The 18410-nt window shown below is 38.6% G+C and overlaps 1 protein-coding gene across 4 annotated transcripts in view; it reads left to right on the top strand.

The window, feature by feature from the left end:
* NALCN (sodium leak channel, non-selective) overlaps positions 1–18410 on the top strand; it is a 308079-nt gene that overhangs the window by 40901 nt on the left and 248768 nt on the right. For all 4 annotated transcript variants that reach the window (XM_059685056.1, XM_059685057.1, XM_059685053.1 and 1 more), the window contains exons 4-6: positions 1436–1519; positions 2580–2719; positions 2809–2937. In XM_059685056.1, the coding sequence (XP_059541039.1) occupies positions 1436–1519; positions 2580–2719; positions 2809–2937 (353 nt within the window). The remainder of the gene's footprint in view (positions 1–1435; positions 1520–2579; positions 2720–2808; positions 2938–18410) is intronic.

Below are 18410 nucleotides of genomic sequence, written 5' to 3'. Positions count from 1 at the left end.
CCACCAGCATCCTGAAATGCAGTTTTTCTCTTCATCGGGTTTAAATCATCACATAATGATCAAAGCACGTAATTTAATAGGGTCATTGCCTTCCTAGTTACCCAGACCCCAAGCCTCAGAGTTTGCTTTCATGTCTTTTTTTGTGTCTTCTTAATGCACACCACGTTTGGTTGATTCTCTTGCCACTGATAAAATCACTTGTGCATTCATTTGGGAACTAGCATTGTTTTCTCTAAACTCTCCATAAAATTAATCTTATCTCTCCAACCATATTTTTAGCTTTATTATAAGTTATTTGCCTATGTATTAGCTAGTTGTGTACATAACTGTTTTTCTACACAAAATTGGGGTGTGTGTGTGTGTGTGTGTGTGTGTGTGTGTGATTATATAGCTTCCTGAGTAAAGTCATTATGCATCCTCTTATGTAAAATAGGTGTTCACCCAGTGTCCACTGCATTTGTCGTTTATCATACCATTAGTTTTGCAAACAGCATAAAATATTTCTGGAAAATTCTCGGGGTAACTTTGATAACCTATTTGTTACTAAGGGTGGAAGGTTCTGAAAATTATTTTATTTTTTAAAATATCCTGCAATATATCTTACCATTTTATTTAAAATCTTGGAAGTATGTCCCTGTTTTTATTTTCTGTGTGGATGCGATCATGGCAGTAATGACAGATATGATGGAATTCAGACTAGAGTTTCATGGATTCTGCAGAAGGAATGACTTAGTGGGATGTTCCCAAGAAAGCAAAGGCCTTTCTATTCAAGGCTTTCAATTCTGTCTTCATGGGGTTTTATGTTTTATTATTCCAAAGGAAAATTTTTCTAAAATTTCAATTTTTTAAATAATAAGAATCCTAATGTCAGAGTAGATTCACTATTCAAAAATGAAAGCGGTATGTCTTGTGTATCATTCTTTAACATGTGTAATCCCAATTAAAGACAGTATATATTTTCTTTGAAAATGAAGACAAATTTCTTCTTCACTTTTAATTTAGCTTGAGGTGAAGTTCTGGTTAATATTCTACAGATGGTTGTTGATCCCCAGGTTCAAAGGCCTTTTCAATGACCATTGTGTGCTTTTGAGGAAGGCAGTTTAGGACCAAGCTGCCTATTGAGTAGAATGGCCTTTGGTTCCTTAAAGGATAGGATTTGTGTGGCTAAGAGAAAAAGTTGTGATGTTTTCCCTTTGCATACATTTAAATTTTTAATACAAATGTCTGCAGTTACTTGTGTTTTATAAATTAAATTATTATCCTCATACATAGTGTCATTTAAAGTGCTAAAGGTATTCTTTTTGAAAATCTGCTTAATTATAATATAAAAATTGTGGGTAGGTTTTACTGAATTAACACTTGACTATTCCCTCCACAGATGTTTTTTTGAAATTATTCCTTTTGCCTGATAACATCATGTGAAATTTATTTTTAGGGGGATACTGCCTACTTAAAAGATCGCTGGTGTGTTTTTGATGGAATTATGGTCTTATTCCTTTGGGTTTCACTGGTATTGCAGGTAATTAAAAACTTTTAAATTATAAGTGAGTAGTTTCCAAAATTTGCATTGAAAATCTAACTAGATATATAAAAGCATGTATATAAAATTCCACTGTATACTTTTCTACAACATTGTATTATTTTTTAAAATTTATAAATAAAAAGCCTAACATTGTAGTCAGTCACATTTGTGAATTAATTCTCAATAAGAAATGAAAATCAATAGTATAAGAAATTGCTTTTTATTGAACAGGTTTACAAATATATTCATGAAAAGAAAGGAAAGAACATGCGGTGAGATTTCAGTATTTGTGGAATAAAAAGAAATGGGGTACAAAAAAAAGAAATGGGGTACATATATTTAAAAGTTCTAAAGGAGGAATTTTGTTGGAAAATGGTAGAACTCATTCCCATACATTCAATCAGTCTTAATTTTGCATTTAACTAAAGTAACTATAATCTTTATGAAAATATTCAGAAAAAATAAATTCACAGTTCATTCTGCAAATTTATCCTAGTGCATATTGATAAGCCGTCTTTGTTTTTACAAAGCTCACCTCTCTAACAGCCTAATTTATCCTGCATAGTAATGTGTTCTTTTCCATTTAATAACTATTGTATGATTGACAAACATTTTCCAATTATTACTTCACCTCTTAGTAAATGGTACATTTTTTCACATTTTCTAATAATACTTTTAATCCTGTCTTCATTATTTCATTTTCTAAATATTCAAAAAGTTTCACCAAAGAACATGCTTAGTTAGGAAGACTTAGCACACTTTTTCTACTATATTCTAAGTTGGCACTTGTTTTTGTAATAAAACCTGTGCCTTGATGAAGTATCCAAGATTAAGAAAATGAAGAAGATTGATGGCACTTTCATTAGCTTATGATTTGTTTCTCCTAAGAGAGCGGTAGCTTCTAGAGGTACTCAAAAGAAAATTGATTTCAGTAGAAAAAAATGTAGGGCAAAGTTTAGGGAACAGGATGCATCTCCTGATGCTGTTTGTATGTGTCACCACTACAAACCATGCTGAGAGAAAGTCTAAACTTGTTTATTCACCTTTAAATTTACAGGTATTTGAAATTGCTGATATAGTTGATCAAATGTCACCTTGGGGCATGTTGCGGATCCCAAGGCCACTAATTATGATCCGAGCATTCCGAATTTATTTCCGATTTGAACTACCAAGGACCAGAATTACAAATATTTTAAAGTAAGCACTACTTTCACATAAATTAAGGGGAGGAAGTTTATGACTTTTTAAAAATAAGTTTTACCTATTTTATGTTTTTTTTCCCCTAGGCGATCGGGAGAACAAATATGGAGTGTTTCAATTTTCTTACTTTTCTTTCTGCTTCTTTATGGAATTTTAGGAGTTCAAATGTTTGGAACATTTACCTATCACTGTGTGGTAAATGACACAAGACCAGGGTAAGTTTATCTCCCAACTGCATTTTAATCTAGGTGATTAACAAGGATATTTTTGCAATTCTCATGAGAAAAACCTCGGTATCTAAAATTTTTAGAAGTTTTTATGTGTTCTCTCTTCTATATCCTCTGCTTCCTTGAAATTGTTTTGTCCAATTCTTAACACATGTATTCAAGACAAGCCAAACTGAAAAATCTAACCCCTTGGGAGAGTAGATTAAGCAAATTTATTTTTTAAAATATATTTTTATTGTTTTCAGAGAAGAAGGGAGAGGGAGAGAGAGAAAAACATCAATGATGAGAGAATCATTGATCAGCTGCCTCCTGCACACCCTGTACTGGGGATCAGCCCTGCATCCTGGGCATGTGCCTGGACTGGGAATAGAATCATGACTTCCTGGTTCATAGGTCAACGTTTAACCATGAGCCACATGGCCCAGCTGGATTAAGCAAATTTAAGGAATACATTTAGAAATTTTCCCCAGTGTGGCAGAATTCCATCAGAGTAAAATAAGAAGGGGATGAAAAATGGTATAACTACTTCGAAAAACAGTTGGCTAGTTTCTTAAAAATTGAACGTACGCCTACCATATATCCCATTCATTCCATTCTAAACAAATTGTAGTTATATCCACATAATGAACACTATTTAGCAATAGGTAGTATGAGATATTGTTATAAACAATACCTTGGATGAATCTCAAAATAATTATGCTGAGTGAATGAAGCCAGATGAAAAAGATGACATATTCTGTGGTTTCATTTATATAAAACTAGTAGCCCAGTGCAAGAAATTCGTGCACTGGGGTGGGAGGGGGGAGGAAAGGGCCCCTCAGTCTGGTCTTCACCCTCTCCAATCTGAGACCCCTCAGGGAATGTCCAACTACCTGTTTGTGCCCACACTTTTAACAGATAACAGCTCCATTTTTGTTTCTTTCTTATGCTTAAAACCATTGGAATTAGTAGGTATTCAAAGTGTGTATACATTTTGGGGGGACACCCTGTATATCTCTAGTCAGTGGTGAAAGAAACCAACAGCAGATTTGGAACCCCCAGACAGGGAACCTCGCTCACTCCCCACATGTCTCCCCACTTCACTTTCCACCTTGTGGGCAGCAGGAGAATCACCGTTTTCTCTCATTAATTTGGAAAGCACGCCCTGTCACCCGCTGCCTGGCAGGAGTGCACGAGGCCCCAAGCAAGCGAGGCTCAGTCAGGGCAGCCTTTGCTCATGGGTGCTGGAACCCAAAGTGCATATTACTCCTCTACACTCGCCCTGACTATCCCACTGTTTCACTGAGAGGATGGAATTCCTCTCCACCTCTGGGTTCTTGATCTTGAATGCTGACCGAAGGCACCTCAGTGAGGGCCGCCCGCGCCCACCAGGTGTGTCTGTCTGCACCTGCTCCTGCCTCAGCACCTGCATTAACCCCCCAGAGGTGATCTCGTAGCTGCACTGGCCTCCGTGGGAACAGGGCATCACCACTCCGCCCTCTCACTGTCATCTCACAGGCGCCCACCCTCAGCACCCAGAACACCCAGACACTCTCCAAAGGACATGAGCGCATCAGAGGGGGTGTGTGCACATCCTGTAGGGGTGTTAGGCATGCTGGGTTGATGGAAGTGCGGTGGAGAGGCGGGGGGGAACTTGTGCACGCCTTGGTTTACAACTGTTGCAGGCGCGGGAGGGTGACAGTGTGCTGGGGAATGTTTGCACACCTGGCGGGGATGTACACACCGGAGGCCTCTGGCTTTGCAGATCCTCAAGCCCCTGTGGTGCGGCCAGGAGGATGTCAGTCTGGCCCGCCAGGGTGGCTGTCCCTGCGATCCTGCACCTTCTGGGCCAGAAGGCGGATCTTGCGCAGCCACTCCTGGGCACTGATGGCCTGCAGGCGCTACTTCAGCTCAGCCTGCAGGCTCTGCTTGGTGCGCTCACAGCTGTCACCACCGCCATGTGGGGAGGACAGGCCGGCCTCCGCCGGCCTGCCTCCCCTGTCCAGAGGCTCTCTGCGCTGCTCACCTGCCTAGAGTGACTGGGGCTGGGTGGAAGCCAGGCATCCTGCCCTGCCCAACCCTGGCCGATCCGCCCCTGTGCGAGCTGAGCCCCACCGGGAAGGGTCACGGATCCAGGTCCCGGGACCGCGGACAGCCTCAAGCGCTGCCCCCCGCCGGGCAGGGTCACAGATCCGTGTCTTGGTCCTGTGGACAGCCTCAAGCGCTGCCCCCTGCCGGGCAGGGTCACAGATCCGTGTCTTGGTCCTGTGGACAGCCTCAAGCGCTGCCCCCCGCCCACCAGGTCATGGATCCGGGTCCCAGACTGCGGACAGCCTCAAGCGCTGCCCCCCGCCAAGCAGGATCACAGATCCGGTCCCGGACTGTGGACAGCCTCAAGTACTGCCCCTCACCTGGCAGGGTCACAGATCTGGTCCTGGACCGCGGACAGCCTTTCCCGTTGCCACCTGCCTTTAGTATGCAAATTAGCTGCCATCTTGTTGCTTCAGGGTGGGGGTCCCCACTGGGGTGCCTAGCCAGTCTGGGTGAGGGGCTGAGGGCCATTTTCAGGCTGGCGGGTGACTGAAGCTCCCAACTTCTGCTTTTTTTCTTTTCTTTTTTTATTCTGGGATTTATTTACCTTCTAGTGCTGTCACTGGAACTGAAAGCCAGCTTTAGCTCTGAGGCCTGGCTGCAGCTCTGAGACCTCGGCTGCTGAAAGCAGGGATCTGGGTTTGTTTGGCTTCTATAATTGAAACACTGTTGCGATCCTGCTGGCTGAAGCCCGGCTGGCCGAAAGCAGGTTTCTGGGTTTTGTTTAGCTTTTATAATTGTAACATTGTTTCTTAGACTGCAGCTTAGAGCCCAGCAGCCGCAGGCGGGGAACCTTGGCTTCCTCCTTCACTGGAGCAAGCAAGCCTCCTGTTCGCTGCAGCTGCCTGGCTGCCAGCCACCATCTTGGTTGGCAGTTAATTTGCATATCGCCCTGATTAGCCAATGGGAAGCGTGTCAGGGCTACAGTTAATTACCATGTTTGTCTACTATTATATGGGATTTTAGAAAATGCAAGCTTATCTGCAATGATAGAAAGGACATCAGTGATTGCCTGGGAGATAAGGGTTGGGATAGAAAAAGGAATTACCAAGGGGCACAAGCAAACCTTTGGGATTGATCAGTATGTTTATTATCCTGATGATGTTTCTATACATATGTGTGGTAGATTTCACAAACTGTACATTTTTAATACTAGATGGGACAAAAGTAGGTTTATAATTGTATAGAAAATAACACAATAATTAATAGTAGTAATATAAGAATAAACTGTTTTGTGTGCTCACAGCTGTAAGCCACTTTTGCCCCATCCTATATGTACAGTTTATTTTCAGTATACCTTACTAACACTGTTTGGAATTGTTTTAGTGTGAAGCAGAAATCGAATTTTCTTCATATGGTCAAGTCAGTTGTCCTAGCACTATTTATTGTGTGTTATTACTTGCTGAATTTGATACTACCTTTGTAATTTATGAATTCCCTGTCTATATTTGGGTCTGTAGCTCTGGCTGCTATTTTTCTGGATTGATCTATCTGACTATCTCTTCATCAGTATCACTCTCTGAAACTCATTGAAATTACAACCTGGCTTTATGCATAGAGTCACAATTCCGGTTCCCAGTCTTGAAGGCTCAGGTCCCTGTCTTCTGCCTCATGTGCCATTAAAATCCAAGCTCCTGGATACTGGATACTTAGTTCTCATTCATAACACTTCTTTTGTCAACTCATATACTTCCCTAGTTATTAATTCCCTCGTATGTTTTGACATTTTGGAATGTATTTTTCTTTCTTGTGAGCCTAGAAATTTTTAAATGTTATCATTTATCCAGAAGTTCTTGTTGTTTGTAGTGGAGGGAGTGGAATTTAATGTCGCCCATCTTGCCAGAACCAGCATGCTGGCACCCATAGCAATTTTTTTTCTATTTTTTTCATGACACTGTGAGGTCCTTGAGGACACATACGGCAAAGAGTGGAGAATATTCATTTTCTAATTGCCAGTACCTGGTATCCTAGCACAAAATAACAACCTGGTAGCTATTTATTGAAGGCATGGTTGATGATAGATTACATTTAGACAAATAATAGTATGGCACATTGATAAAGAAGAGGGAATGAAAAAAAAAACAACAGAGAAAGAAAAGCAAGTTGCTAAAGGGACAAAGGAGACATAGTTAAAATATTGAAAAGCAATAGGTGGTACAAACACAGGGTAGGAAAGTTGAAGGAAGTGGTAAAGGAGTTGACTGCGCGAGCAACAGAAGAGACAAATGTGTGAATAATACCTGTAGGCAGGTGTTTTTTAAGTGTATGTAGGCTGTAGAATATGTCTGGATTATTCCATGAATGAATGTGAAGATGGAAAAGATGTTGTGTGGGTTGGAGGCAATGGATATAAAGGTGAAGAACCGAGAAAGCTTCTGACTAAGAAATCAATTGTGTTATAGCAGCGGTGAGTACAGGAGGCTGATTTAAACTTACCATTTCATTGAAAACCAAGTCAGAATCAGAGAATTTGAATACTTATTAACACAACGAAAAGATCAGGTATCATGCTGGCAAGCTACGCTTTGTCACATAAAATATAATACCAATTGGGAAGACACTGTACATGAGTACCTCTGAACTCACAGCCCTTCAATGACTTGAGTGAAGTACTCTTCACACAGCTCCTTACAATACTCAGTATGAAGAAATAAATGTCTTTGAAAAAATATTAAAAGACCTTTTGTATTCTGAATATTAGCTCCAGTTCATTACTTTATCTGAAAAGTTGAGTTCACTTTGAAAAATTACATAAATGTTGGCAGAATTTTCAGTTACTCGAGACATAACAGTTATGAGGGAATGTCTGAATTTTCTCTCTTTTATTTGTAAAATCTGCCCAGTAGCATTATGTGCACACACATATATTCTGCCTTCTTTGTATGTGATTCTTAGTTTATTAGTTGAGGAGAAAATGAATAACTAGCCACATGGTACTAGTGTTGTTCATTAAAAATTTTTCATAAGTGTGATGGTTTATTTCCAGGACCAGTCATTTATACCATTTTTCTTTTAATTTTCAGTTTAGTAGTAGCTGAGTTTTGAAGTTCCACTCATAAGTAGAAAAACTGTTGATACCATTTTACTATTATTTCTAGCCCAGACATCGATTTACCTATTTTTTTTTAAAACACTCAAAAAATGTCAAAAATAAAAATGAAATGCATAAAATTCCAATTAAAAATTTCCCAACTTTTTTCTTTTTTTTCCTTTTGTTCTAAGAATTTCTTAGATGTTGCAAAGAGCAATTTCTCTGAGCTTGATGTTAAGCTAAAGTATGATGGTTCTGTGTCCAGTGATCAGTTTTGCCTGTGGCATCATGACCTCATTTCTCTTAATTGTTGTCCTTTAACAATTGTTCCAATTGCTGCTTAATTGATTTGCATGCACTATACCCAAATATTGGGAGAATTTTCAGGCAAAGAGGTGTCTGTTCAGAAATCTATATATCCTGGATTCCACAGCTCACCTCTGGAATTGATTATGCTTAATCTGTGAGGCAAACAAGATTAATAAAGAAACAACACAATACACATTCTTGTGCTTTTAAATGGAGCTGGTATCTTTTGAAGCAGACAGAGGGGAATCATAGCTGTGTCCTCAAAAGCATTATTAGTAAAGCTTTAGAGTCTTTTCTAATGATGAGTGGTGACCCATAGAAATTATGGAACAAGTAAAGCAGTTCATAAGCTAAAGACAGTTGCAAAGAGCAATGTCCTGTGGCAGAAACAGGTGTGCAAAACACCAAATGTGTTGGCAGAAGTCTCCCCTAAAGAGGAAAGTGCAAAAATGAGTTGGTAGTGAAATAGAAAAGATGAAGACTCACTCCACCTTATTATTATTCCTTATTATTATTCCTACTCATGGCTGAATATCTAATGATAAAATCTTATTCCCAAGAGTGAGATAATGAGAAAAACTTTAAGGTATGTAAACCTTTACTATGCAAAAGTGTATATGTAGTATAACTTAATACTTTTAGCATAGGATACTCTATATAAAATTTTACTATACAAAGAACAGGATTCAACCAGAAGTTCAGGTAAATGCTTGTGATGGCTGGACCATTAGCTTTAAATCCCAGAGGTATGGAACCATATGTCACAGATGCACTGAACAATACTGATGCGTCACTATTGTGTCAGGTTAATTACTAATAGTTTCTTTTTTCAGCTCAGGGGAGTCTCAGTATAGACAAAACACTCTGATCACCCTGCCCAGGTGCAGCTCATAGGGCTTGCTGTTATTTTACAAAATCACTAAGACTTGGACTAGAGACAATATAATGTTGTTTTTGGGGAGTTTTCTATTTCTGGTCCAAATAAAACTTAAGTTTACTCTTTAGGGATAACTTGAAAATAAATTATTGTCTTATAAATTATGTTTACAAAATAATGAGGGGTTTTCTAATGGAAAGGTCAGAAGAATTAAAAATAGAAACAGTGGAACATTGAATGCTAAATTTTAATTAATGAACATTGTCAAGAAAGAATTTTGTAGGGTGCATAAAATCGTAAGTGCCTCAAATTCATGCAAAGGTCTATGAAATCTTGATTTATATTTAAACTTCCTTTGAAAGGTGAAGAGTGAGATTGCTACATTTAACTTCCAGGATTCATGCAGAGGTATCTGCCAAGTGGGAAACATAAGAACAAGTTTTGATAAATGCATATTGGAAACATTTTCTTTAAAATATTTAAGAAGTGAAAATACTCTGATGGTGCATGTAGATTTCTAATTAGTAGAAACTTTTGTAGAGAATCTATTATATCTTAGCTTATTTTGCTTATATAAATGATTTTTGGAACAGTCTGAAAAGAATTATTCCCTCCATTTTTCATATGAGGACACAGTCCCAAAGTGGTTAAATAATATGTGTCCATGAGATAAGTGAGAGAGCCAGGATTTGAACTCATATCTAATTTCCAAGTCCATGTTTATTCAGCCAGTTGAGCAATTTCTGCAATAATCTGATGCACATACAATCAACATGCACATACATAAACTTTTTATAATGTGTGTCATAGAGAAAATTAATATGCATATTACATTTTTGCTCTTCACCTTTTAAAGGAAGTTTAAATATAAATCAAGATTTCATGACCTTTGCATGAATTTGAGGCACTTACAATTTTATGTATCCTACGAAATTCTTTCTTGATCATGTCCATTAATTAAAATTTAATATTCTGTGTTCCACTTTTTCTATTTTTAATTCTTCTATCCCTATGTAGATGTGATATTCTAGGGGATTCAGTCTCATCTGAATCTATGAAATAGTGATATGTAACATATTGTGTTACTCCATATGTCTTTTTAAAAATCATTGTGTATATCCATCTCAAGTATTAGACCACCTGAATCACCAATGAAATCAGACTTTCAGTGTGATAATTAAAAAATAATAACAAGCATAAGAAAATATTTCAGAATAATCCCAATTCCCACATAAAAATTAATACCAGTTTGATTTCCACCAAAATAGTAAAACATTTCCTAGTCTTCAGTATAATAAAAGAAAACCCTATAGCTTGAAAAAGGTTCTAAAAGTGATTTTTTTGATCAAGTACAATATAACACTTTTTTTGATCTTATATTTACTTACCCCCAAAAGAAAAATATAATCCTATCTAATAAAGATGTAATATGCAAATGGTCACTACGTAACGACTGACCGTGTAACACCCAGATCATTGATCAGCAGGATAGTGGGGCAGCGAGCCACAAGCGGGCAGCAGAGAGCTACAGGAGGGGTAGGGCAGCAAGCTATGAGGGGGGCAGTGGGAAGGAGGGATGGTGGGAGCTACAGGAGGGTGGCAGCAAGCTACTGGTGCATGAATTCATGCACAGGGCTACTAGTAAGATCATAAGTTTCTTATTTCTTATTAGTGTTAAATAAACTTTATTGAACAATTGATATAGGTTATTTTCTTATTTAATACTCATAAAAGCCTAGTAAGTCATGTTCTCTTTTTACATTCATATCTTACAGCCAAGGTAATTGAAGCTCAATAAGGTTAAATTAGATGTTCATGCTGAAACAGAGGTAGAAGCAGAATTTAAGTCCAGTTCTCTATGACACCAATTTCTAGGCTTGTAAACATTCAATTGTAATTTGGTCAAAATGATCTTCAACATGTGTATCCAAAGTATTTGAATAAAATGTTCAGTTACAAGGAGCCCATGCTTAGGAAAGAAGTTCTAAATGGGCCATATGAGTAAGTTGTCCAGGTTGCTTATTTTAGGACTGAATTCTGAAATGATGTATTGGAACTTCTGAATGTACTATGTGAATGTGAAATGAGGAGCCCTGCCAATTCAGCCCCTCCCAGTAGTGTTTACTGTAATTGTCCCTGTAGAAATCATATGTAACATTGTTTTGATATCTCAGGTTCAATAGGACCAGCCAGCTCCCTGCCCCCCTCCAACTCCCTTTCATCAAAGCCACAATGACATTCAGTGACTCTAGCAGCACTACTACCACATCTTTGGAATTCATTTCTAGGATAAGATCTCTCTGATAGAGAAAACCACCTGGGGCACTTGGTAAACATGCGGACACCAAGCTCCATCTGTGGATTCGTATTTATGGGGCTGAGTCAGTCAGAACCTGACCTGGTTAGTAAGCCGTGATTTAAAACCTTAGTTTTACGCTAAAATTCTCAAAGGTATGTTTTGGCATAGAACACAAAATTTGCATGGCTTTTTAAAAGATAAATCTTGAGCATGGAAACATGGAACAGACTGATGAATCTCGGAGGGAAGAAGGGTGAGGCAGAGGGCGTTGGAATAGATTAACCAAAGGTCTTATATGCATATGTACATTACCTATGGACACAGACAATAGTGTGGTGAAGGCCTGGGGTGGGGCAGGAGGCAGGTGGAAGGAGGCAATGAGTGGAAAAGGGAGAGACATGTATAATACTCTCAACAATAAAGATTTTTTTTTAAAAAAAAGATAAATCATAAGTTTTCAAAGAAATGCTAAGCTTTCAGCCAGCTGCTTGAGCTTCCTCTTCCCTTAAGTCCATTTACCTGGGAATGTCTTAAGAATCACCAAAGGTAATTAGAGTCTCTTATTATTCTCGCAAAGAAGCAGGTTGTCCATGTGTTCTGGGAACTGCAGAGCAATCATCTCAATGATATTCATTCAGTGACTCACATATTTTTAGGTCTAGTGATTGGATTGGGTAAGTGCACTTCATGGTTAAAGACTTCTGGGGATAGGAGATTTGGAGCTCTCTCAATTCTTCCCTGGCCTTCACTTATTTTTTTAGCCTTTTATTTATCTTATTTTATTTTTCAACTATGGTTTACATCCAATATTATATTACTTTCAGGTGCATAGCATAAACAAAATTGAAACAGACTCATAGATACAGAAAACCGACTGATGGTTGAGAGAGGGGAATGGGGTGAGTGGATAAAACAAAGGTGAAGGAATTAAGAAGTACAAATTGATAGTTACAAAATAGTCCTGGTGATGTAAAGTACAGCATGGAAATATCAGTAATTTTGTAATACCTATGTATGGTGCCAGGTGGGTACTAGAAATACGGGGGCATCACTTTGTAAGGTATATGATTGGCCTTCACTTTTAATGTAGCTACATGTTCTTACCATTGTGGAGTCCGTGGCTTCATTTGACCATCCCAGAAGGATGGGAGCCTGTTGAGGTGGGAAAAATTGCTGCTCTTCAGCCATACACTCAACCAAACCACCTCTGGAAAACACAAATGTATTTTGAGCTCTTACTATGTATGAGGCACTTTAGATTCATAGTTGCTAATTCATAAAGTGATCTTATACATTGGGTATGCTGATCCTCATGAGGGGAAGGAGGAAATAGCTCCTAGCCACACGTTAATTAATTGGTGAAATCACCAAGTAAAGTCGTATTTGCTTGGCCTCATATTCTGATGGCTATTTTCCATCATGCCAACTCATTCCTTATGGATAACTCCTAGCACTGGATCGTCTAGTTCCCAAAGCAAAAAGAGAAGAGTTATTGCTTGAGAAGCTCTTGGCCTAGATTTGAAATGTCAAGGGTAGTCGATTTGTATACAACCTCAAAACAGGCTTCACATTTTTCAGTTTGGAGCTGATCAGTGTTTCCTCTGTGTCCCGATAGTTTACTTTTCTAAAATAATATTTTTAAACATATTCTTTGTCTCATCCTGCCTCAGATGCCAGTCTCCTGGCTCCTGTCATGTGGGTTGTCCTTTATCCATGTTGGCAAAGTAGTGAGTGATATAGTTAATAAAGTAAACTTGGGGAAAATATATAATTTAAAAAACTATACAGATATAACAAAGTGAAATGACTATGTAAAATTTTTTTAAAAAATAAAATAGCATATTGTCATTCAAATTTTGGTTCATGATGAATTCAGTTCTTTTTTTTTTAATATTTATTGATTTCAGAGAGGAAGGGAGAAGGAAAGAGAGATAGAAACATCAATGATGAGAGAATAATTGATCGGCTGCCTTCTGCACACCCCCTACTGGGGATTGAGCCTGCAACCCAGGCATGTGCCCTCGGCCGGAATCGAACCTGGGACCCTTCAGTCCGCAGGCTGACACTCTATCCACTGAGCCAATCTGGCCAGGGCAATTCTTTATGGCTTTGACAATCTAACCATTCAGGAAAAGATGAGGGGAAAAAATCATATTAAAATATTCTCTATTTAACAGTAAGGAGAAATTTATTTTTTAATTTCTTAGAAAATGGGCCAGATTTACTTGTTTATAAAAAGAGGTGTGATGTCAATATTATTTTCTGCCTCAGACTATTTATCTTATCTTCTAGTCCCTCTAAAAGTCCAGAGTAATTAAAAGTTTTCAAAAATCAATAGTTTCATCTCTGCAAATTCCAGGGTGGGATTAGTTTCTAAAAGCACCCAGCTTTAGAATTAGCCAGGCCAAATCCTAAGAGTTTTTAATTAGTCCTGAAAGAGGAGTCCAAAACAAAGCCAGCTGATTCTTGGAGTAAGCCTGAAAGGTGGATAACAGCCAGAGCAAGGTCACTGCCAGCATGTGCAATGAGAGGCACAATCCATGCCACCACTAATAGTGAGACAAGCTATAACCAGAGGTATCAAAGGCCATATTCACTATTCTCCCAGGTGTGAAGATTGTGTGTATGCCCTTTTCTTTTCCCCAATATCCAAATCTCTGGGTATGTAGTTAAAAAATTATTATTTTATGGTAATAGCTGTTTATTTACAAACCTGGAGAAGAAGCTGTGAATAGCTACACCCACCAATGAAAGAGTAAAATTGTTTTTCTTTTTCTCTTCCTGCCTTTTCTTTCTCTGTGTCCTGTGCAAACAGGCTTTGACATTTCCACTTTCCAGAAGGCTGTTGTCTAGTGTCTGCTAATTCTTTAATAGTTACTCCAAGTATCATCCATACAGGAAGGTTTTCCCAGTATGACTCACCATTCACCACCAGTAACATATGTAATGTTTCTACGTTCTGCTTTTGTAACACCATGATCATAGAGATCTATTTTAAAGCATTCCTCATGCTCTATTATGGACATTACTTTTCTATGCTCTTTCTCACATTAGGCAATAAAGTCTGTGAGTTGGAAATACCTTAGTCATCTCTATTCCTAGCATGCTGTGTGGCATAGAATAGACTTGTCAAAAATAATTATTTTGAGTGAATGACAAGACAAATGAAACAAAGTTATCCCACTAAGAAAATGAAAAAAAAATTTTTTGAAAAGGGCTGAATGGTAATAAGTGTAGTTATTGTGATAGGTAGACAGACGTAAGTAGAGCAAGGACTATGAGCTGGGTATAGAAGGTCACCAGGATGAAAATCCCCAGGTGCCTCGCCATGGAAAATCAATTGTAGGGTGGGACCTTGCCCCCAGGGTGACTTTTCCTCCCATAGCATATCACAGGTCATGAGGTGTGGACCCCCTGACCTTTCCTCCCTAGAGATAACATCTAGGCCTCAGTTGTATTTCAGCTCCAGCCCCAGATAAGCAACCAGCCAAAGCTGACATCAGAACCAGCTGCATGGAATAATGACCCCATGCCATGGTGCTGGCCAAGCAATCAGTGGAGACTACGACCCTGAATGGACACTCCGGGAAAGCTATTAAGATCTTCCCCTGGGACCTCCCCTAAAATCTCCACCCTTAAAACCCTTTGAATGGAGGACTCAGTGTGCTCATGAGTGACAGTAATTATTCACTCATGAGGTCAACAATAAACTCATTGCATTAAGCAGTGACAGCAGTTTGATATCAGTAGAGAAAGATATCAGGGATAAAGAAAAATTTGAACATAACCTCTTGAGCATTTGTCATTGGTGAGTCTTATGGACAGATGAGGACAGAACACAATGGGGAACATAGTTTCACTCTAATCATTTACCTTTTCTTTTATATGAATGTGTTATGAGGTCATTCAGGAAATTGTTTTTTAAAAGGCTGCTCAAATGGTTGAAGTGAATTGCCTGAGGTGATTAAGCTGGTTAATCACTGAAGTGAGATGATACTCCTTGTGTCCCAATATATTAGTCAATGCTCTGTGCTATCAGAAATAATAACTTATAATCATAAAACTCTGAAGTACTGAGAATTTGTTTGGAACTGTTATTAAACAGTTTCGGCAACAAGCTGAGAGTATATTTTCTTTGCTATCAAACTTCTACATATGTTATTTGTAGATAGATAATTGGTTAAGAATTTTATATATATATATATATACACACACATATATGCCAGACAGATAATGAAAGCCTTTTGAAAAACAATTAACTGCTCTGAGGGGTTCCAGTACTTGTTTTTAAACATGGGAACTACTAAAGCCAGAAATTATTTTAAAAAATTGAAAAAGTATGCCTATTTTTAGTTATAACAAGAAAAAAAATGTGTAAAAATACCAGGATCCAATTGTTTAAGAGTTTCTCTTGTGGTTACTTTGTAAATTAATTAATTGATTGATGATTGATTGATTCACCATAGATTTAAATATTGATGAAGAGAAGGACATTTATTTATTTGCTCAGAAAATAGTTATTAACTATTTGCTATGTATTAGTCAGGGTCCTTCAGAGAAACAGAATCAATAGGGTGTATATGTAGCATGAAAGAGATTTATTTTAAGGAATTGGCTCATGAGACTGTGGAGCGAGCAAGATCAAACTCTTCAGAACAGGCTAGCAAGCTGGAAATGCATCAGGAGTTGCAGTCCTGAGTCCAGAGGCAGAATTCCTTCCTCTTTGGATGACTTCAGTCTTTTTCCCCTTGATGCCTTCAATTTCCCAAAGTACCCACATTATGAAGGGTAATCTGCTTTACTCACAGCCTACTGGTTTAAGTAGTAATCACATCTCAAACATACCTTCACAGCAGCCTCCAGACTGGTGTTTGCCCAAACAGCTGGGCACCACAGTCTAATTAAGTTCACATATAAATTTAACCATCACTAACTATGTGTCAGGGACTTTATAGAATTGGAGGCTACATCCAATGAATAAGTGAGCACACAAACATGAATGACACATGTGCCAGGTGCCAGAAATGAAAAGTGTGGGTGCTCTGAGAAGTTACAGCAGGAAACCCGAACCCAATGGTAGAGATTTGGGGTGACATTCAGGCTGAAAAAGTGGTGTTCAGGCTGGGCCTGAAGGTTCAAACATGGATTAACCAGGTTAAGAGAGGAGAGATTTCCTAGCAGAGGAAAAGGCCTTGAAATAGAAGGAGCACACCAAGAGCTGGGAGAAGGCCAATATGGTTGGGCTCTAGGATAATTGGGGGAAGGGGAGGAGTCATATCCTCAGTGTCTTGTAAATCATATTAAAGATTTACCACTGACAGAGTTAATGTAAGATAGTGATGGTGAAAAGTCTCTCTATATCAGTGGTTCTCAACCTTCTGGCCCTTTAAATACAGTTCCTCATGTTGTGACCCAACCATAAAATTATTTTCATTGCTACTTCATAACGGTAATGTTGCTACTGTTATGAATCATAATGTAAATATCTGATATGCAGGATGGTCTTAGGTGACCCCTGTGAAAGGGTCATTTGACCGCCAAAGGGGTTGCGACCCACAGGTTGAGAACTGCTGCTCTATATGCTTTGTGGCAAATGGACTGGAAAAGCTGAGCGGATGCAGGATGGCTAGAGAGGTGAGAGGTGGAGATAGAGAGAGTTGAATTAACTCAAAATTTATTTTGGGAGATATTTAGAGGAACATAATGATTAATTATGAGGGTTGGTGGAGAAGTAGGTACTAGAGGTGATTCTAGTATTTCAAACTTGCTCAACCCTGGATCATGGTGCTATGGTGCAACTCAATGAGAGGAAGTACTCATGAAAGAGTCAGAGTTCACTATGGGGTTAGAGTATTAGTACTTGTGCTGGGGCCACGTGGAGTGACCTAATAGGCAGTTGGACATGCAGCTCTGAGACTACACTGGCACCTGGGACAAGAGAGAATTGAAACTATGGAAGTGGATCTGATTGCTTAGGGAGAGAACATCATGGAAAAGAGAGGAAGGCCAAGGGCCAAGGTCAGGGAAAACTCAGTATTTAAAGGTCCATTGTAGGAGGAGGAGATAGGAAAGGAGAATGATCTGAGAAATATGGACAAAACTGGCGTCTTTAAAGCCAGCCTATCTGCAGCTCTCTGAGCCTTCCTTCCATAGCCACATGTCTCTCTAACCACAACTAGAAAAGGTTTTTGATTTTTAAGGACTCGTGATCAGGTTGGACACACCTAGAAAATCCACAGAAATCACCCAACCTCAAGATTTTTAGCCTTGCTCACATTTGTAACCTTAATCCCCTTTTGCTGAGTAATTTAAAATATTCACAGGAGATTAGGACATGGACATCTTTAGGGGGTCGTTATTTGACTTACTACCAAAACAACTATGCGGAACACTATAGAGAGGCCACAGAAGATACAAACTAAAAATGTTCTGATTGGATGTAGCATGTGGAAATAAACAAGAGCAATTCCAGTGGGATGGAGGTCATGAAAATGGGCTGAAAATTAAGTTAGGGAGATTACAAGTAGATAGTTTTTTCAAGAAATCTGACTATGAGTAAGAAATGCAGCTCTTGAAACCCACGGAAGTAAGAATGGTTATTTATTATGACTGGGAAAATCATTGTCTATATTAGGATTTGGCTGGTTAGAGCCAGAATTCTACCCCGCTAATTCCAGAGAGCTTCTTGTTCTATCATGAATATCTGAGGGAAAACGAACAAGGGAATAATTAATAATCAATGAATAAAAATAAAACCTGGAAGATTTCTTGTTAACTGAGAAATGTAACTAAGTAATATTTATTCTGAAACTTTCTATGTTTTCTATTTTTAAAAAGGGTTATTATGTGGTTTTAAATACATGTGTTCCAGGGCA

The sequence above is a fragment of the Myotis daubentonii genome, chromosome 2 (genome assembly GCF_963259705.1).
Source record: "Myotis daubentonii chromosome 2, mMyoDau2.1, whole genome shotgun sequence".
Lineage (NCBI taxonomy): Eukaryota > Metazoa > Chordata > Mammalia > Chiroptera > Vespertilionidae > Myotis > Myotis daubentonii.
Note: the sequence above shows the minus strand (reverse complement) of the source record. Positions and strands in the feature narration are given on the sequence as shown.